This window comes from Hippocampus zosterae, chromosome 3, assembly GCF_025434085.1.
Source record: "Hippocampus zosterae strain Florida chromosome 3, ASM2543408v3, whole genome shotgun sequence".
Classification (NCBI taxonomy): domain Eukaryota; kingdom Metazoa; phylum Chordata; class Actinopteri; order Syngnathiformes; family Syngnathidae; genus Hippocampus; species Hippocampus zosterae.
Window position 1 is genome coordinate 12,592,078 of NC_067453.1, and position 14,283 is coordinate 12,606,360.

At 47.5% G+C, this 14,283-nt stretch overlaps 1 protein-coding gene across 7 annotated transcripts in view; it reads left to right on the forward strand.

Annotated features, from left to right (window-relative positions):
- The window catches only part of bicd1a (bicaudal D homolog 1a), a 36,675-nt gene that overhangs the window by 10,427 nt on the left and 11,965 nt on the right, over nucleotides 1-14,283 (forward strand). For all 7 annotated transcript variants that reach the window (XR_007961857.1, XR_007961858.1, XM_052061648.1 and 4 more), the window contains exons 2-6: nucleotides 3,840-4,052; nucleotides 6,219-6,371; nucleotides 7,055-7,561; nucleotides 8,798-9,190; nucleotides 13,438-14,196. Coding sequence is in view for 5 of the 7 variants with exons in the window: in XM_052061648.1 (XP_051917608.1) it covers nucleotides 3,840-4,052; nucleotides 6,219-6,371; nucleotides 7,055-7,561; nucleotides 8,798-9,190; nucleotides 13,438-14,196 (2,025 nt within the window). In the remaining 2 variants the exon portion in view is untranslated. The remainder of the gene's footprint in view (nucleotides 1-3,839; nucleotides 4,053-6,218; nucleotides 6,372-7,054; nucleotides 7,562-8,797; nucleotides 9,191-13,437; nucleotides 14,197-14,283) is intronic.

A 14,283-nucleotide genomic window follows, 5' to 3' on the forward strand; every position in this document is an offset into this window, starting at 1 on the left:
TACATTATTTATCCTCTGTGAAGAATGATGTATATTACTGCTGCTTATTGAGCTGTGTATTTGGTGTATTTACTATAAAAGTACAGTCATACCTCGGTTTTCGATCATAATCCATTCAAGAAGGCTGTGGTAAAACCGATTTGCTTGAAAACGGAAACCACGCTCTGTTTCAACAAAAAAAAATCTTTATTGAACACATCTGTTCACCATGGAATACTAAACGAGGAAGCGTCACTTCCTCGTGTAAGAAAGGCAAGAGTCAAGTGACGCATTCAAGTGCGCTCAGTTTGCTCGAGAACCGAAATTCAGTCATCATCCGAGGCATAAAAAAAATCTAAAATTTTGGTCAAAAAACGATTTGGTCGAGAATAGAGACGTTCGAAAAACGAGGTTTGACTGTATTAAAATTCCTCCCCGTGATTAAAGTGTGTACAGCAGAGGCAACAGCACAATGTGACTGGGCTTCCAAGCATGAAATCATGGTCCTCAAACTGTATGATTTGTTACATTCAAATTAAACTTAAGGCGCTATACCGTAAGTGAATTAACTAAAAAGTGATTATTCATGAGGTTATTTTGACAGTTTCATTAAAGTTAACATTTATTTTATCATTAATCCACAGTGAGTAATTAAAGAAGGCAAACGTTATTTTTTACTCTCTAAATGCTGTTCATTCACCCAGAAATGTGACTATGAGGCAGACCTGATGCATGCAGTTAATTATGAACAACGATTGAGTGTAATTGGGGTTTAAGAGTGTAAAAATAGATAAGTGCGCACACGGTGCACAGCTAGCGGGCACTCCCCTGAGTCCTTATTAGCATCTACCACAGATGGGTAAGGATTTTGGAGTTCGAACACCTTACTCACCTCCCCTTCTCCGGGTTTGCGTCCCATGTAAGCTTCTCCAGCCTCTGGCTGAGTACATGCAGGTGCAGCCCCATTGTCTGGACTTGAGCCACTGAGGCACACAAGGCCAAAGTGCCTGAGGCCAAATTCATTATGCTGCTTTCTCTCTCCAAATGAGCTGCCAATTGCCGATTCTGAATGAATATTATCCTGAGGAAGTGCTATTCACCCTTACCACACACTTCTTTACAAGAAGAACGGTGCTATGTCTCCCAAGTAGGACAGACAATGGGCCCATACAGGACAGCCAGGAGCCATCATCACAATGATTCAGCACTTATGCGTTATCACCGCTTTTCACATAATTAGTTGAAAAACGCACAGCTGTCACTGTGTTATTTTTAGCTGGGAGGTAGCTGCCCCGCAACAGCAACAGGCCGGCCACAGCATTGGAGGAGGGCAATGAGTCACAAGCCATTAAGTGTCACTTTCTTCGATTCCCTCTTATGTGGGGCATTTGCCAAATGTGGTGGACTTTTAGGAACATGCATGGAGGGTGGTTGTTGCGTGAAAACAAAATGAATCTCCATGAACGTAATGATAAATAATTGGCAGTCCATCTGTTTGTCTGTGAATCTACTAACTAAAAATAATGCAAATGTAACGTTGTACTTCAATTTTGATAGCACTTATTTGTTTTACAAGAAAAAAAATCACATTGATGTAATTTTTAAGGTATCCTCGAACCTCCTCGGGGCCGCCGGTTCCGGCCCGGAGGCCATATGTTTGACACCACTGCTCTAGAGGCTGTTGTGTTTGCTTTTCCTGATAAAATTGATCCACAATGTGAACATACTGAAAGTAGTGGGAACTTTCACCTCCGGGAATGGAAAATGGAAGAAAATATGGTGTTGGATCCTCCATTGTAACTTTACTCCTCTGACAAGACCCTTGATAAGAGTTATAGTCAGATGAGCATTTGTGAAGTCTGAGATGGCTGATGTGGATGACATAGCTTGGCATGTATTTCCAAAGCAAACTCTTCCTAACACGCGTGTAGAGACCTTGCTTTGTGGATGGGTTGCTGTCATTCCGGAACAATGTCCGCTAAAACTGTTCCCAAATAGTTGTAATCGTCCAAAAGTGTTGTGGTAATATGAAGAATTTTAGTCCAATCCTTGTCAACAATGGGTATACAGTAATATATCAATATCAGAGGTAAGCAATTTACAACATTTTGCTTGTCCGCTAGTCATCAGCAGCCTAATTGGAATTGGGGCTTGTGTGCTATGAAGGGTTATATTTTTTCTTGACACATATTTCAGTCTTTTGGAGTGCTGTGTCTGCGTGTGTTTGTGTATGTGGACGTGTGCTCGCATGTATATGTGTGTTGCGTCTGTGGATTTCAGTGCTGCAAATTTGCAATGCAATAGCCCTCCTGTTGGTTTTACATCACAAATTCTCCCTTTTGTGTTCTCGGTGTGGTGGAAATCCAGTAAGTAGGGCCCCATGAGGCCAGCTTTTCCCTTCTTCCTCCTGCAGAGTTCAGCTGTGGGTGATGAGCTGCTGCTCGGACATTGGCAGCTGCTCTTGCGCGAAGTGGGAATTTGTGCTCATTCAAACAATGCTTTGCATTAATTCATTCTTTTGTTCTCTTAATCATTGACCAGAATGTCAGTGTTCATTTCCCAAGGAGGGACAGCGGGTGGGTAAAACGCCAAACCGCAGAATGTGTAAGAGAAGGGAAAAAATTAGGTATTGGGAGAGAAAAGTGTCTTAATGCAAAAGATAGGTGCTGTGGGTTCTGGGTTCTTGTGGGTTTCCCCACAAGGATCGGGGGGATGCTGGAGCTTATCCCAGCTTTCTTCAGGCAGGAGGCGGGGGACACCCTGAACCGGTTGCCAGCCAATCGCAGGGCAAACAGAGACAAACAACCACCTGCGCTCACACTCATACCTAGGGACAATTGAGAGTGTTCAATCAGCCTGTCATGCATGATTTTGAAATGTGGGAAGAAACCGGAGTACCCGGAGAAAACCCACGCAGGGATTAACATGCAAACTCCACACAGGAAGGCCGGAGCTGGAATTGAACCCAGTACCTCCGCACTGTGAGGTCGAAATGCTAACCACTAGATCAGCAGGCCGGTCAATTGAAATGTAATTTGGAAAATACAACTGAATTTGTCTAGCTGGTTTGTCTGCATATCAAATCTCCTTAGACGAGGTTGGAATTTGTTGTTTGTAAAGAATCGTAAAAGCTTTATTTGTATTCAAATGTGTACACTCTTTTCCTCGGTCATTATTTGCTTTACAGTTTGTTCAATGTCATTTAACGTTTGCCATCACTAGTGGTGATTGCAGATTGGGAAAAAAATGACATGGATCTGCCTCACAAACATTCCAACTTACTAAGTTACCAACCACGGATGCTTGCACGATAAATATGGAATTTATTTCCTGATCCGGTCAAATTATGTTGTCAGACAAAGAGGTCTGCCTGTGACATTCTAGCTGTTCTCCTAAAAACTGCTGGATTGTTTTGTGTGTTCATTTATCGACAGTGGTGGCAGTTGAGGGAATTAACCTCTGCTAACCTCCAGGTGACATTTTCGGAAACCTACGTGAATGTATTTGAATAATTGTTGATGATGCATGCCATGTCATGTATGTTCGGGTTTATTTGCTTGCAGCAGAATGACAGCTCAGTTGCTTTGGTGTCTCCTCACTTTGATTTTTCCATTCGAGCCTCAGCAGCTTTATCATGACACGCCAGCTCTCACTGCTGTGGAAACCTGTGTCAGGAAAATGGGAACAGTGTGTCTATTGATCAAATGAAACCTCATCTCTCATCGGTAGAAGTTAACGCAATTGTGGTTAAGGGACAACGCTTGAAAGCTTTGCTTTGCAGACATCATTGTGATGGTTGTTGTCTTCCATGCCAAGATGACAAACTTTGATTTTTCAAGCTGCGCTCTTCATTTCCTCAGGCATTCGGCCAAGCGTACAGCAACCAGCGCAAGGTGGCCGAGGACGGCGAGAGCAATGAGGAGACGTTGCTGCAGGAGTCTGCCTCCAAGGAGGCGTACTACATGTCTCGTCTTTTGGAGCTGCAGACAGAGCTGACCTTGAGTCGCTCCGCAGCTTCTAACACCCAGTCAGAGAACGAGGGGCTCAACGCAGTCGTGCTGGATCTGCGAGAAGTGAGTTTGCAAAGGTCATGCTTCCCAAGGTTACTCCCAATGTAGAGGATCCCCCGACATCTCGTAATACAAATTTAGGTTAGGAATCAAAATTTAATCTCGAGGAAAAACACAATTGTTGTAAAAGGGAGTGGGACAAACAAGCACAACATACAACTTTCAATTGTAGATTGGCCATATTTTTGGCCATAAAGACAATGTCAAAACAACAGCTCTATCACTTGGTGTGCATTAGTATCATCCCATTTTAAAAAATTAACTACAACCTGAAAAAAACATGAATTACAAAGGCATTGAGCCGTATTTGAAGAGATGTACTTTGGCATAGTCAGAGGAATTATTATTCCTCTTATTTCTCCTCCTCATTATTATGAAAGGCTCGAGGCATGTTCTAATTCCCAAAACTTATTTCAAAAGTTGTTACGACTCCAAGGAACAGAATCCACCAAGAGATGTTATAAAAGAGGTCAGCCCTCTGTGACAAGATGTTCTGTGACACGAGAGCGATGTACATTTACTTCTGTTGGAGGAAATTTCTAATTGACTTTGACGTCTATCCTAAAGAGCTCGCAAAGATGCACAAGCGAATGCCTGGTTTGTTTTATTTTTCATTTTATTTGATTTGGGTGGCGCAAGAATTCTTTTTAGATCTCCAGTGTTTTGGGGGAAAATATTTACATATGCGCAGGCATGTCTGCAGACATTGAGGGGGGGGGGGGGCAGCATTGGAGTTCGAGTTGGGGGTCAGACACCGGAGCCACGACGCCATTGTAGGTTGCAAATCCGGGTCTCAACTGAGAATAAACACCCTGAGCTTGGCACATGCGGGACTCAACGAGCAAGGTTGCACAACTACTACAAGACTTATTGTACACTTGGAAGCATCACAGCACAATGAATGAGATGCTTTCTGCACTCCTTGCTTTCCCCATAAAAACTAGCACTGAAACCAATCGCTGTATCGTTAGCTCAAATATTGCAGTAGACTAGTACGGACGTTTAGCCTCGATTAGCTTCAAGAGTTTGAGAGCTGCTGTCAGCATTTATGAAGCTCAAATCGTTTCTTAATGATCTACATGTACGGTCTCGTCATCATCTCGTAAAAGTGAAAGCATTGTCCACTCTCCTACACACACGCGCGCGCGCACACACACACACACACGCACACACACCCACACACACACACACACACACACACACACACACACACACACACCTTCCTGTTTTCCTATCATTTAGATGAGCCACACCCCCCAAGTACTATTTAAAGATTACATTGCAAATTGCACAAAAATAATCACTGACTGCCACTTTGCACGTTACAATCAGGCCGTAGGGCTTTTTTTTTTTTTTTTTTGTAAAGCATTTTTTACACGTTTAATTGCACTACAGACAGTTCATTCATTCATTCATTCATCTTCCGAACCGCTTTATCCTCAATAGGGTGGCGGGGGGTGCTGGAGCCTATCCCAGCTGTCTTCGGGCAGTAGGCAGGGGACACCCTGAATTGGTTGCCAGCCAATCGCAGGGCACACAGAGACGAACAACCATGCCCACACTCACACCTAGGGACAATTTAGAGTGTTCAATCAGCCTGCCATGCATGTTTTTGGAATGCGGGAGGAAACCGGAGTACCCGGAGAAAACCCACGCAGGCCCGGGGAGAACACGCAAACTCCACACAGGGAGGCCGGAGCTGGAATTGAACCCGGTACCTTCTGCACTACGAAGTCGACGTGCTAACCACCGGACTACCGGGCCGGTAGTCTACATTTTCTTAGGGAGGGGCCCGTCAGGGAGCCTTCTCAGCCAGTGTGCTCGTCATCTCACACCCGAGGCTCACCTGCTAATCACTCACCTGTAGCTCATCACTCCTCAGTGCACGTTTGTGGCGTAACCACCTGCATTGAGCCCTGGTAGGCACCTCATGAAGTTTTCCCTTCCTGTGTAGCTATTTCCTCTCCCTGTGGATTCTTCGCGTTCTCCCTCAAACTTTATTTTTTAGTTTCTTTGCTTTTTTTCTGAGTTGACTTTACATTGGCTACAATAAATTCCGCAAGGTTTTTGGCAAACGCCATTCCTGTCTGTTGTCATGCGTTCGGGGTCACATACAAACCATAGCACATTTAAAATGTCAGTTTGTCTCTTCCTGTTCCCGTGCCATAGACGAATGAAATGCTGGAGCTCCAGAGGAGTAGGATGAGGGAAGAGAACAAGGAGTATAAATTCAGAGAAACGAGGCTCCTTCAGGATTACACAGAGCTCGAGGAGGAGAACATCACCTTGCAGAAATTGGTCTCGACGCTCAAGCAGAGCCAGGTCAGTGGTGAAGCCATGAAATACTCAAATGAAGGTGTTGTCATGTCTTTTGGCTTCTCACACTCTTTATTTATAAGTAGCCCTACCTGCTGTTACACATTATAGCTACAAAAGGCAACTTGAGCTAACCTGCATTGCCATCTTATTTGTCTGCACCCCACAATTTATGACAATTTTGTTGTCCGGTACCTTGTAGTTAACATGTACAAGATCCAATGAACTCATTGATATGTATTCTTTTATTGTGGTTGTTCACCTTCTTTAAAAACCTTATTACCCCTCACCCTCAACACACGCAAGCACACACACACACACACAAACACACACACACACACACGTAAATTTCTGAGAAGGTGCTATCAATTCAGAAAACACTATTCTAGCAAGTTCGGGTTCAAACCATCATGTCACGCCTTAAATTGTAAATTTCCCCAGTGTGGGACGAATAAAGGATATCTTATCTTAAACACAAGCACTTACGCTTCACACATATTTTCATGGTCACTGTGAATTTCTGTGATATGTTGTCATTCTATGGCTCAATTATTTGGACTCTGGTATTGTAGCTCAGTGAAAGTTTTTTTTTTCTTTTAGCAATTTTAGTATTTCTTTATAAATACTGTTCTAATATTCAGGGATGTTTTTCTTTTATTCTGGATTTTCCTCTTTGTTCTTGTTATCAGGTGGAGTATGAGGGTCTCAAGCATGAGATTAAGGTCCTTGAAGAGGAGACTGTTCTGCTCAACAGCCAACTTGAAGATGCTTTGCGTTTGAAAGAAATCTCTGCTGGGCAACTGGAAGAGGCCCTGGATGCCCTCAAGAGTGAGCGTGAGCAGAAGAACAATCTGCGAAAAGAGTTGGCCCATCACCTCAGCCTGAGTGACAGCGTCTACGGCGCGGGCGCCCACATTGCCCTCACTGTCACTGGCGTTGAAGGCCTCAAATTCCCGGAGGAGGTCAACGGAAGCGACGGCGCCAACAGCAGCAACGGCAGCGTTCTTGCCGCTGTCAACGGCAACGGTGAGGACTGTTGTCGGCACAACGGTCACCTTCATGCGGGCGCCATGTTGGCCAAAATGAATGAAGACTACCATGCGGGCAGAAAGAGCGAGGGTCTGCACCCGGTACCTGACCTGTTTAGTGAGCTCAACCTGTCGGAGATGCAGAAGCTCAAACAGCAGCTCATACAGGTCAGTGAAGGAAGTCGACTTTGTGGTATGCTGCTCACTCTCTTAGCAGCCACTTGATGTTTTCTTATCGCTATGATAACAATAACAGCAGAGGTCCATCCCATATAAAGATAATTCCGAGACATCAGTGTTTGTGTGTTAGACAAATGCATATGTGATGGATAGGGAGTGAGAGGACTTTTAAATGTAATGAATTTGATTAAATACGCTTCACTGGACATTTAGTTAATTCAGATGTCAGTATGCTGCTTTAATCCACATAATCACACAAATAATCGAATTAAGATCAGTGATAATAAAAGGTTTCTGACAGAAATTGACAATCACAATGTTTTTTTTTTCTCTTTAACACAAGTTGATATCCTCCCATTGGAAAAGATAAATCATCTGTTGTTATGACATGTGAATTCCCTGAAGCTCTTTTAGTTACTTATGGCATAGCCATCTTTAGTGACAAAGTTCTGTTCAATTGCAAAGACAAACTGACATTTGGCATTTGCGATGTTGCTCAAATTGCTGCCTTGTTTTAAGATTAGGCAGCAACAGAGAACTGTTGTGATGCATGTGCGTGGGCCATTTGAGAGTGCTGTCAAGATGATTAGGACGTGAGCAGCACAACAAAGGGATGCAGAGAAGAGACACGGACGAGGGCTGGCATTTTCTGCTTTTGGTCTAGAAACACAAAGCCGTAAATGTGCCACCATCATGTATACTTACAGCATGTGAAGCACATAACTTCATACGGCATGTCTAACATATGGACGAAAGTCTTGAGGAACCCCTCACCGAATCAACAAATTAATCACTTGTCTCGCCCGTTCCACACATCAAAATTCAAGGCAATTCTCAACTAAGCTTGTGCCAACTGCATAAATGTCAGTTACGTGAAATACTACACCGCCAATGTACCAGGACACTTTTATGGAGAAATGTTGTCACACACCTTTTAGTGAAATGAATATTCAATAAGAAAATGGGCTGCTCTCTCAGTTCAACCATCACAGCTTTTACCGGATTGACAAATCAGTGGGTTCAACTTTGATGTTTTGGCAGTTCATTGCCTCAAAAATGACAAAATTATTATCAGTATACTTTTGCACAGTTAGAAATACAGATCATTACTAGACCCCAAATGTTTCATCTTTCTTGGTGTTTGAACACATTTTAAAGACGGTGAAGTCTGTTCATGACATGATTATGCAGCATTCTTTTGTGAATTCTAATTCTATCCTTCAGGTAGAGCGTGAGAAAGTTGCACTGCTCATGAACCTACAGGAATCGCAGACCCAGCTGCAACACACACAAGGCGCACTAACCGAGCAGAGTGAGCGAGTCCATCGCCTCACGGAGCGCGTCAACGCCATGAAGCGTCTTAATGGTGGCAAAGGGCTGGATGACCCTCAAGACAGTGACAAACATGCCGACGGGACAATGTCACCTCAAGCTAATGGTCACTGTGATGTGGACATAAATGGGTTTGAGGTTCTGGAGTGTAAATACAAGGTGGCGGTGACAGAGGTGATCAACCTGAAAACAGAGCTGAAGGCCTTGAAGGAGAAGTACAGCCAGGCTGCGGAGGCACAAGCAGATGCTCACAGTGACGACAGAATACGCGCACTGGGCGAACAGGTTTGTTGTCGCTACAGTATTTAAAAAAAAAAAAAAACATGAACATCTACGTATGAAAAGGGGCCCCCGGGCCTGCGTTGGTTTTCTTCTGGTACTCCAGTTTCCTCCCACAAAAAAAAAAAAGAAACATGCATCCAAATTGTCCCTAGGTGTGATTGTGAGCGTGAATTTTTGTTGAGACCAACACGCGTGCCCTACGGTTGGTTGATAACCAGTTCAGAGTGTCCAAAGACCCCTTTGAAGGGCTCCAGCATGCCCCACGACCCCTGTGAGGATAAGCGGATTAGAAAATGGATGGATGGATGGATATGTGATAAGACACTCTTTTCTCTCTCACTTTACGATGTCTTTTTATTCAAAAAAATTCTCCCAAGACGCAAAGACTTCACTGAAAATAATTCTGTTCTGGTGATTTTTTTTTTGGCAGTGCAAATTATTTTGGCTCTCAAGCACTCTCACGTGACACTCCATTTGAAAAAATTGACACAATACTGCTCCTGCTCCCTTTTTTTCTTTCTTTACTTTATTTGCCTTTTATTTAATCTACAAATGTGTCAGATCATTTTGCCTGGCCCTGCACTTTAATCAATATCGTTTGCCAAATGAGAATATTCAATGCACTTTAGTTACACTTTCTATCAGGACAATATGGACTGGTAACGTCGGATGGTGGTGCCGGATTTATTCTCTGCCAGTGTCTGCTGCCCATATGAATGGAAAAGTTTGCACTCGTCATGACATGCGGATTAAAAACTGTCACTGAATATCATGAGAAATGTAGCCAGAGTTTTGACTGGTTCTATATACTTTTTATCTATCCATCCATCCATTATCTACCGCTTATCCGGGGCCGGGTCGCGGGGGCAACAGCTTTAGCAGGGAAGCCCAGACTTCCCTCTCCCTAGCTACTTCTTCCAGCTCTCCCCGGGGGATCCCGAGTCGTTCCCAGGCAAGCTGGGTGACATAGTCTCTCCAGCGTGTCCTGGGTCTTCCTCTGGGTCTCCTCCCGGTGGGACATGACCGGAACACCTCACCGGGGAGGCGCTCAGGAGGCATCCGAATCAGATGCCCGAGCCACCTCATCTGGCTCCTCTCGATGTGGAGGAGAAGCGGCTCGACTCTGAGCCCCTCCCGGATGACTGAGCTTCTCACCTTATCTCTAAGGGAGAGCCCGGACACCCTGCGGAGAAAACTCATTTCAGCCGCTTGTATCCGGGATCTCGTTCTTTCGGTCACGACCCATAGCTCGTGACCATAGGTGAGGGTTGGGACGTAGATCGACCGGTAAATTGAGAGCTTCGCCCTTTGGCTCAGCTCCTTCTTCACCACGACAGACCGATACAACGTCCGCATTACAGCAGACGCTGCACCGATCCGCCTGTCGATCTCTTGCTCCCTCCTGCCCTCACTCGTGAACAAGACCCCAAGATACTTAAACTCCTCCACTTGGGGCAAGATCTCCCCCCCGACCCGGAGGGGGCACTCCACCCTTTTCCGACTGAGGACCATGGTTTCAGATTTGGAGGTGCTGATTTTCATCCCAACCGCTTCACACTCGGCTGCGAAACACTCCAGTGAGAGTTGGAGAGCCCCGTTTGAAGGAGCCAACAGCACCACATCATCTGCAAAAAGCAGGGATGTAATACTGAGGCCCCCAAAACGGACCCCCTCAACGCTTCGGCTGCGCCTAGAAATTCTGTCCATAAAGGTTATGAACAGAATCGGCGACAAAGGGCAGCCTTGGCGGAGTCCTACCCCCACTGGAAACGATTCCGACTTACTGCCGGCAATGCGAACCAAACTCTGACATCGGTGGTATAGTGACCGAACAGCCCGTATCAGGGGGTTCGGTACCCTATACCCACGAAGCACCCCCCACAGAACTCCCCGAGGGACACGGTCAAACGCCTTCTCCAAGTCCACAAAACACATGTAGACTGGTTGGGCGAATTCCCACATACCCTCAAGGACCCTGCTAAGGGTGTAGAGCTGGTCCACTGTTCCACGGCCGGGACGAAAACCACACTGCTCCTCCTCAATCTGAGGCTCGACTTCCTGACGGACCCTCCTCTCCAGCACCCCTGAATAGACCTTACCAGGGAGGCTGAGGAGTGTGATCCCTCTGTAGTTGGAACACACCCTCCGGTCCCCCTTTTTAAAAAGAGGGACTACCACCCCGGTCTGCCAATCCAGAGGCACTCTCCCTGTTGACCACGCGATGTTGCAGAGGCGTGTCAACCAGGACAGCCCCACAACATCCAGAGCCTTGAGGAACTCCGGACGGATCTCATCCACCCCTGGGGCCTTGCCACCGAGAAGCTTTTTAACCACATCGGTGACTTCAACCACAGAGATAGGAGAGCCCACCTCAGAGTCCCCAGGCTCTGCTTCCTCCAAGGAAGGCGTGTTGGTGGAGTTGAGGAGGTCTTCGAAGTACTCTGCCCACCGGTTCACAACGTCCCGAGTCGAAGTCAGCAGCACCCCATCCCCACTGTACACAGTGTTAGTGGTGCACTGCTTCCCCCTCCTGAGACGTCGGATGGTGGACCAGAATTTCCTTGAAGCCGTTCGGAAGTCGGCTTCCATGGCCTCACCGAACTCTTCCCACGCTCGGGTTTTTGCCTCGGCGACCACCGAAGCCACGGTCCGCTTGGCCAGTCGATACCCGTCAGCTGCCTCTGGGGTCCCACAGGCCATAAAGGCTCGATAGGACTCCTTCAGCGTGACGGCATCCCTTACTGCTGGTGTCCACCAGCGAGTACGGGGATTGCCGCCACGACAGGGACCAACCACCTTACGGCCCCAACTCAGATTGGCCGCCTCAACAATAGAGGCACGGAACATGGTCCACTCGGGCTCAATGTCCCCCGCCTCCCCCGGAACATGGGAAAAGCTCTGTCGGAGGTGGGAGTTGAAACTCCTTCTGACAGGGGATTCCGCCAGACGCTCCCAACAAACCCTCACTATACGTTTGGGTCTGCCAGGATGGACCGGCATCTTCCCCCACCATCAGAGCCTACTCACCACCAGGTGGTGATCAGTTGACAGCTCCGCCCCTCTCTTCACCCGAGTGTCCAGAACATGCGGCCGCAAATCCGATGATACAACTACAAAGTCGATCATCGAACTGCGGCCTGGGGTGTCCTGGTGCCAAGTGCACATATGGACACGCTTATGTTTGAACAAGGTGTTCGTTATGGACAATCCGTGACGAGCACAGAAGTCCAATAACAAAACACCACTCTGGTTCTGATCGGGGGGGGGGGGGCGTTCCTCCCAATCACGCCCCTCCAGGTATCACTGTCATTGCCCACGTGAGCATTGAAGTCCCCCAGCAGAACAAGGGAGTCCCCAGCAGGAGTACTCTCCAGCACACCCTCCAAGGACTCCAAAAAGGGTGGGTATGCTGAGCTGCTGTTTGGTGCATATGCACAAACAACAGTCAGGACCCGTCCACCCACCCGAAGGCGGAGGGAGGCAACCCTCTCGTCTACCGGTGTGAACCCCAATGTACAGGCACTGAGCCGGGGGGCAATGAGTATGCCCACACCTGCTCTGCGCCTCTCACCGTGAGCAACTCCAGAGTGGAAGAGAGTCCAACCCCTCTCGAGAGAACTGGTACCAGAACCCAGGCTGTGTGTGGAGGCAAGTCCGACTCTATCCAGTCGGAAATTCTCTGCCTCACACACCAGCTCGGGCTCCTTCCCTGCCAGAGAGGTGACATTCCATGTCCCAAGAGCTAGCTTCTGTAGCCGAGGATCGGACCGCCATGGTCCCCGCCTTTGGCTGCCGCGCAGCTCACATTGCACCCGACCCCTTTGGCCCCTCTCATGGGTGGTGAGCCCATGGGAAGGGGGACCCACGTTGCCTCTTCGGGCTGTGCCCGGCCGGGCCCCATGGGTGTAAGCCCGGCCACCAGGCGCCTGCCAACGAGCCCCACCTCCAGGCCTGGCTCCAGAGGGGGGCCCCGGTGACCCATGTCCGGGCAAGGGAAACCTAGATCCATTTATTTCGATCATCATTGGGGTCTTTGAGCCGTGCTTTGTCTGGCCCCTCACCTAGAACCTGTTTGCCATGGGTGACCCTGCCAGGGGCATAAAGCCCCAGACAACTTAGCTTCTAGGATCATTGAGACACACAAACCCCTCCACCACGGTAAGGTGACGACTCACGGAGGGGTATTCTTCTTGTATTAATTGCGTCGTATCTTATTGCCTCCAGTTAATCCGAATTAATGTTCTATTCAGGTAACCCATTTGGAGAACACTTTACGAGAAGGCCGTGAGAGGGTGGTGAGCTTGGAGGCGGAGCTACGTGCTGCTGTGAGTACTGCCGCAGAGAGTCAGCTCCTTCTGAACACGGCACAGGACGAGCTGGTGACCTTCAGCGAGGAGCTTGCTCAGCTCTACCACCACGTGTGCCTGTGCAATAATGAGACACCCAACCGCGTCATGCTCGACTATTACCGGCAGAGTAGAGTCACACGTAACGGCAGCCTCAAAGGCTCTGAAGAGCCCCGGGCTTTACTTTCACCCCGCCTAGCTCGACGCCTGGCTGCGGTTTCGGCACTCTGCTCTTCTGAGGCTCAGCGAAGTCCCATGGACTCCCCGTCTAAAGATTCCCAACACAGTGACACAACAACCAATGCAGCGGACTCTCCCATCCACCACGGTAGCCCCACCCGCAACACCACCAGCTCGCCTGTGACCAGCATGTCCCCTCGCCAATCACCGGTGCCCTCCGAGGCAGTGGGAGACCTGCGGAAGGAGCCCATGAATATCTACAACTTGAACGCCATTATTAGAGACCAGATCAAGCACCTGCAGAGGGCTGTTGACCGCTCCCTGCAGTTGTCCAGGCAGAGGGCTGCTGCCAGAGAGCTTGCACCCACGCTCGATAAAGACAAAGAATTGTGTTTGGAGGAAATTCTGAAGCTCAAGTCGCTTCTTAGTACCAAAAGAGAGCAGATAGCCACACTCAGACTGGTTTTGAAGGCCAACAAACAGGTGAGAAGCCAAGTCTCTTTCGAACTTGAAAACACCACAAAAAAAATGAAACTTAGATGGGCATCAATTATCTTTTTAATGAGCCAT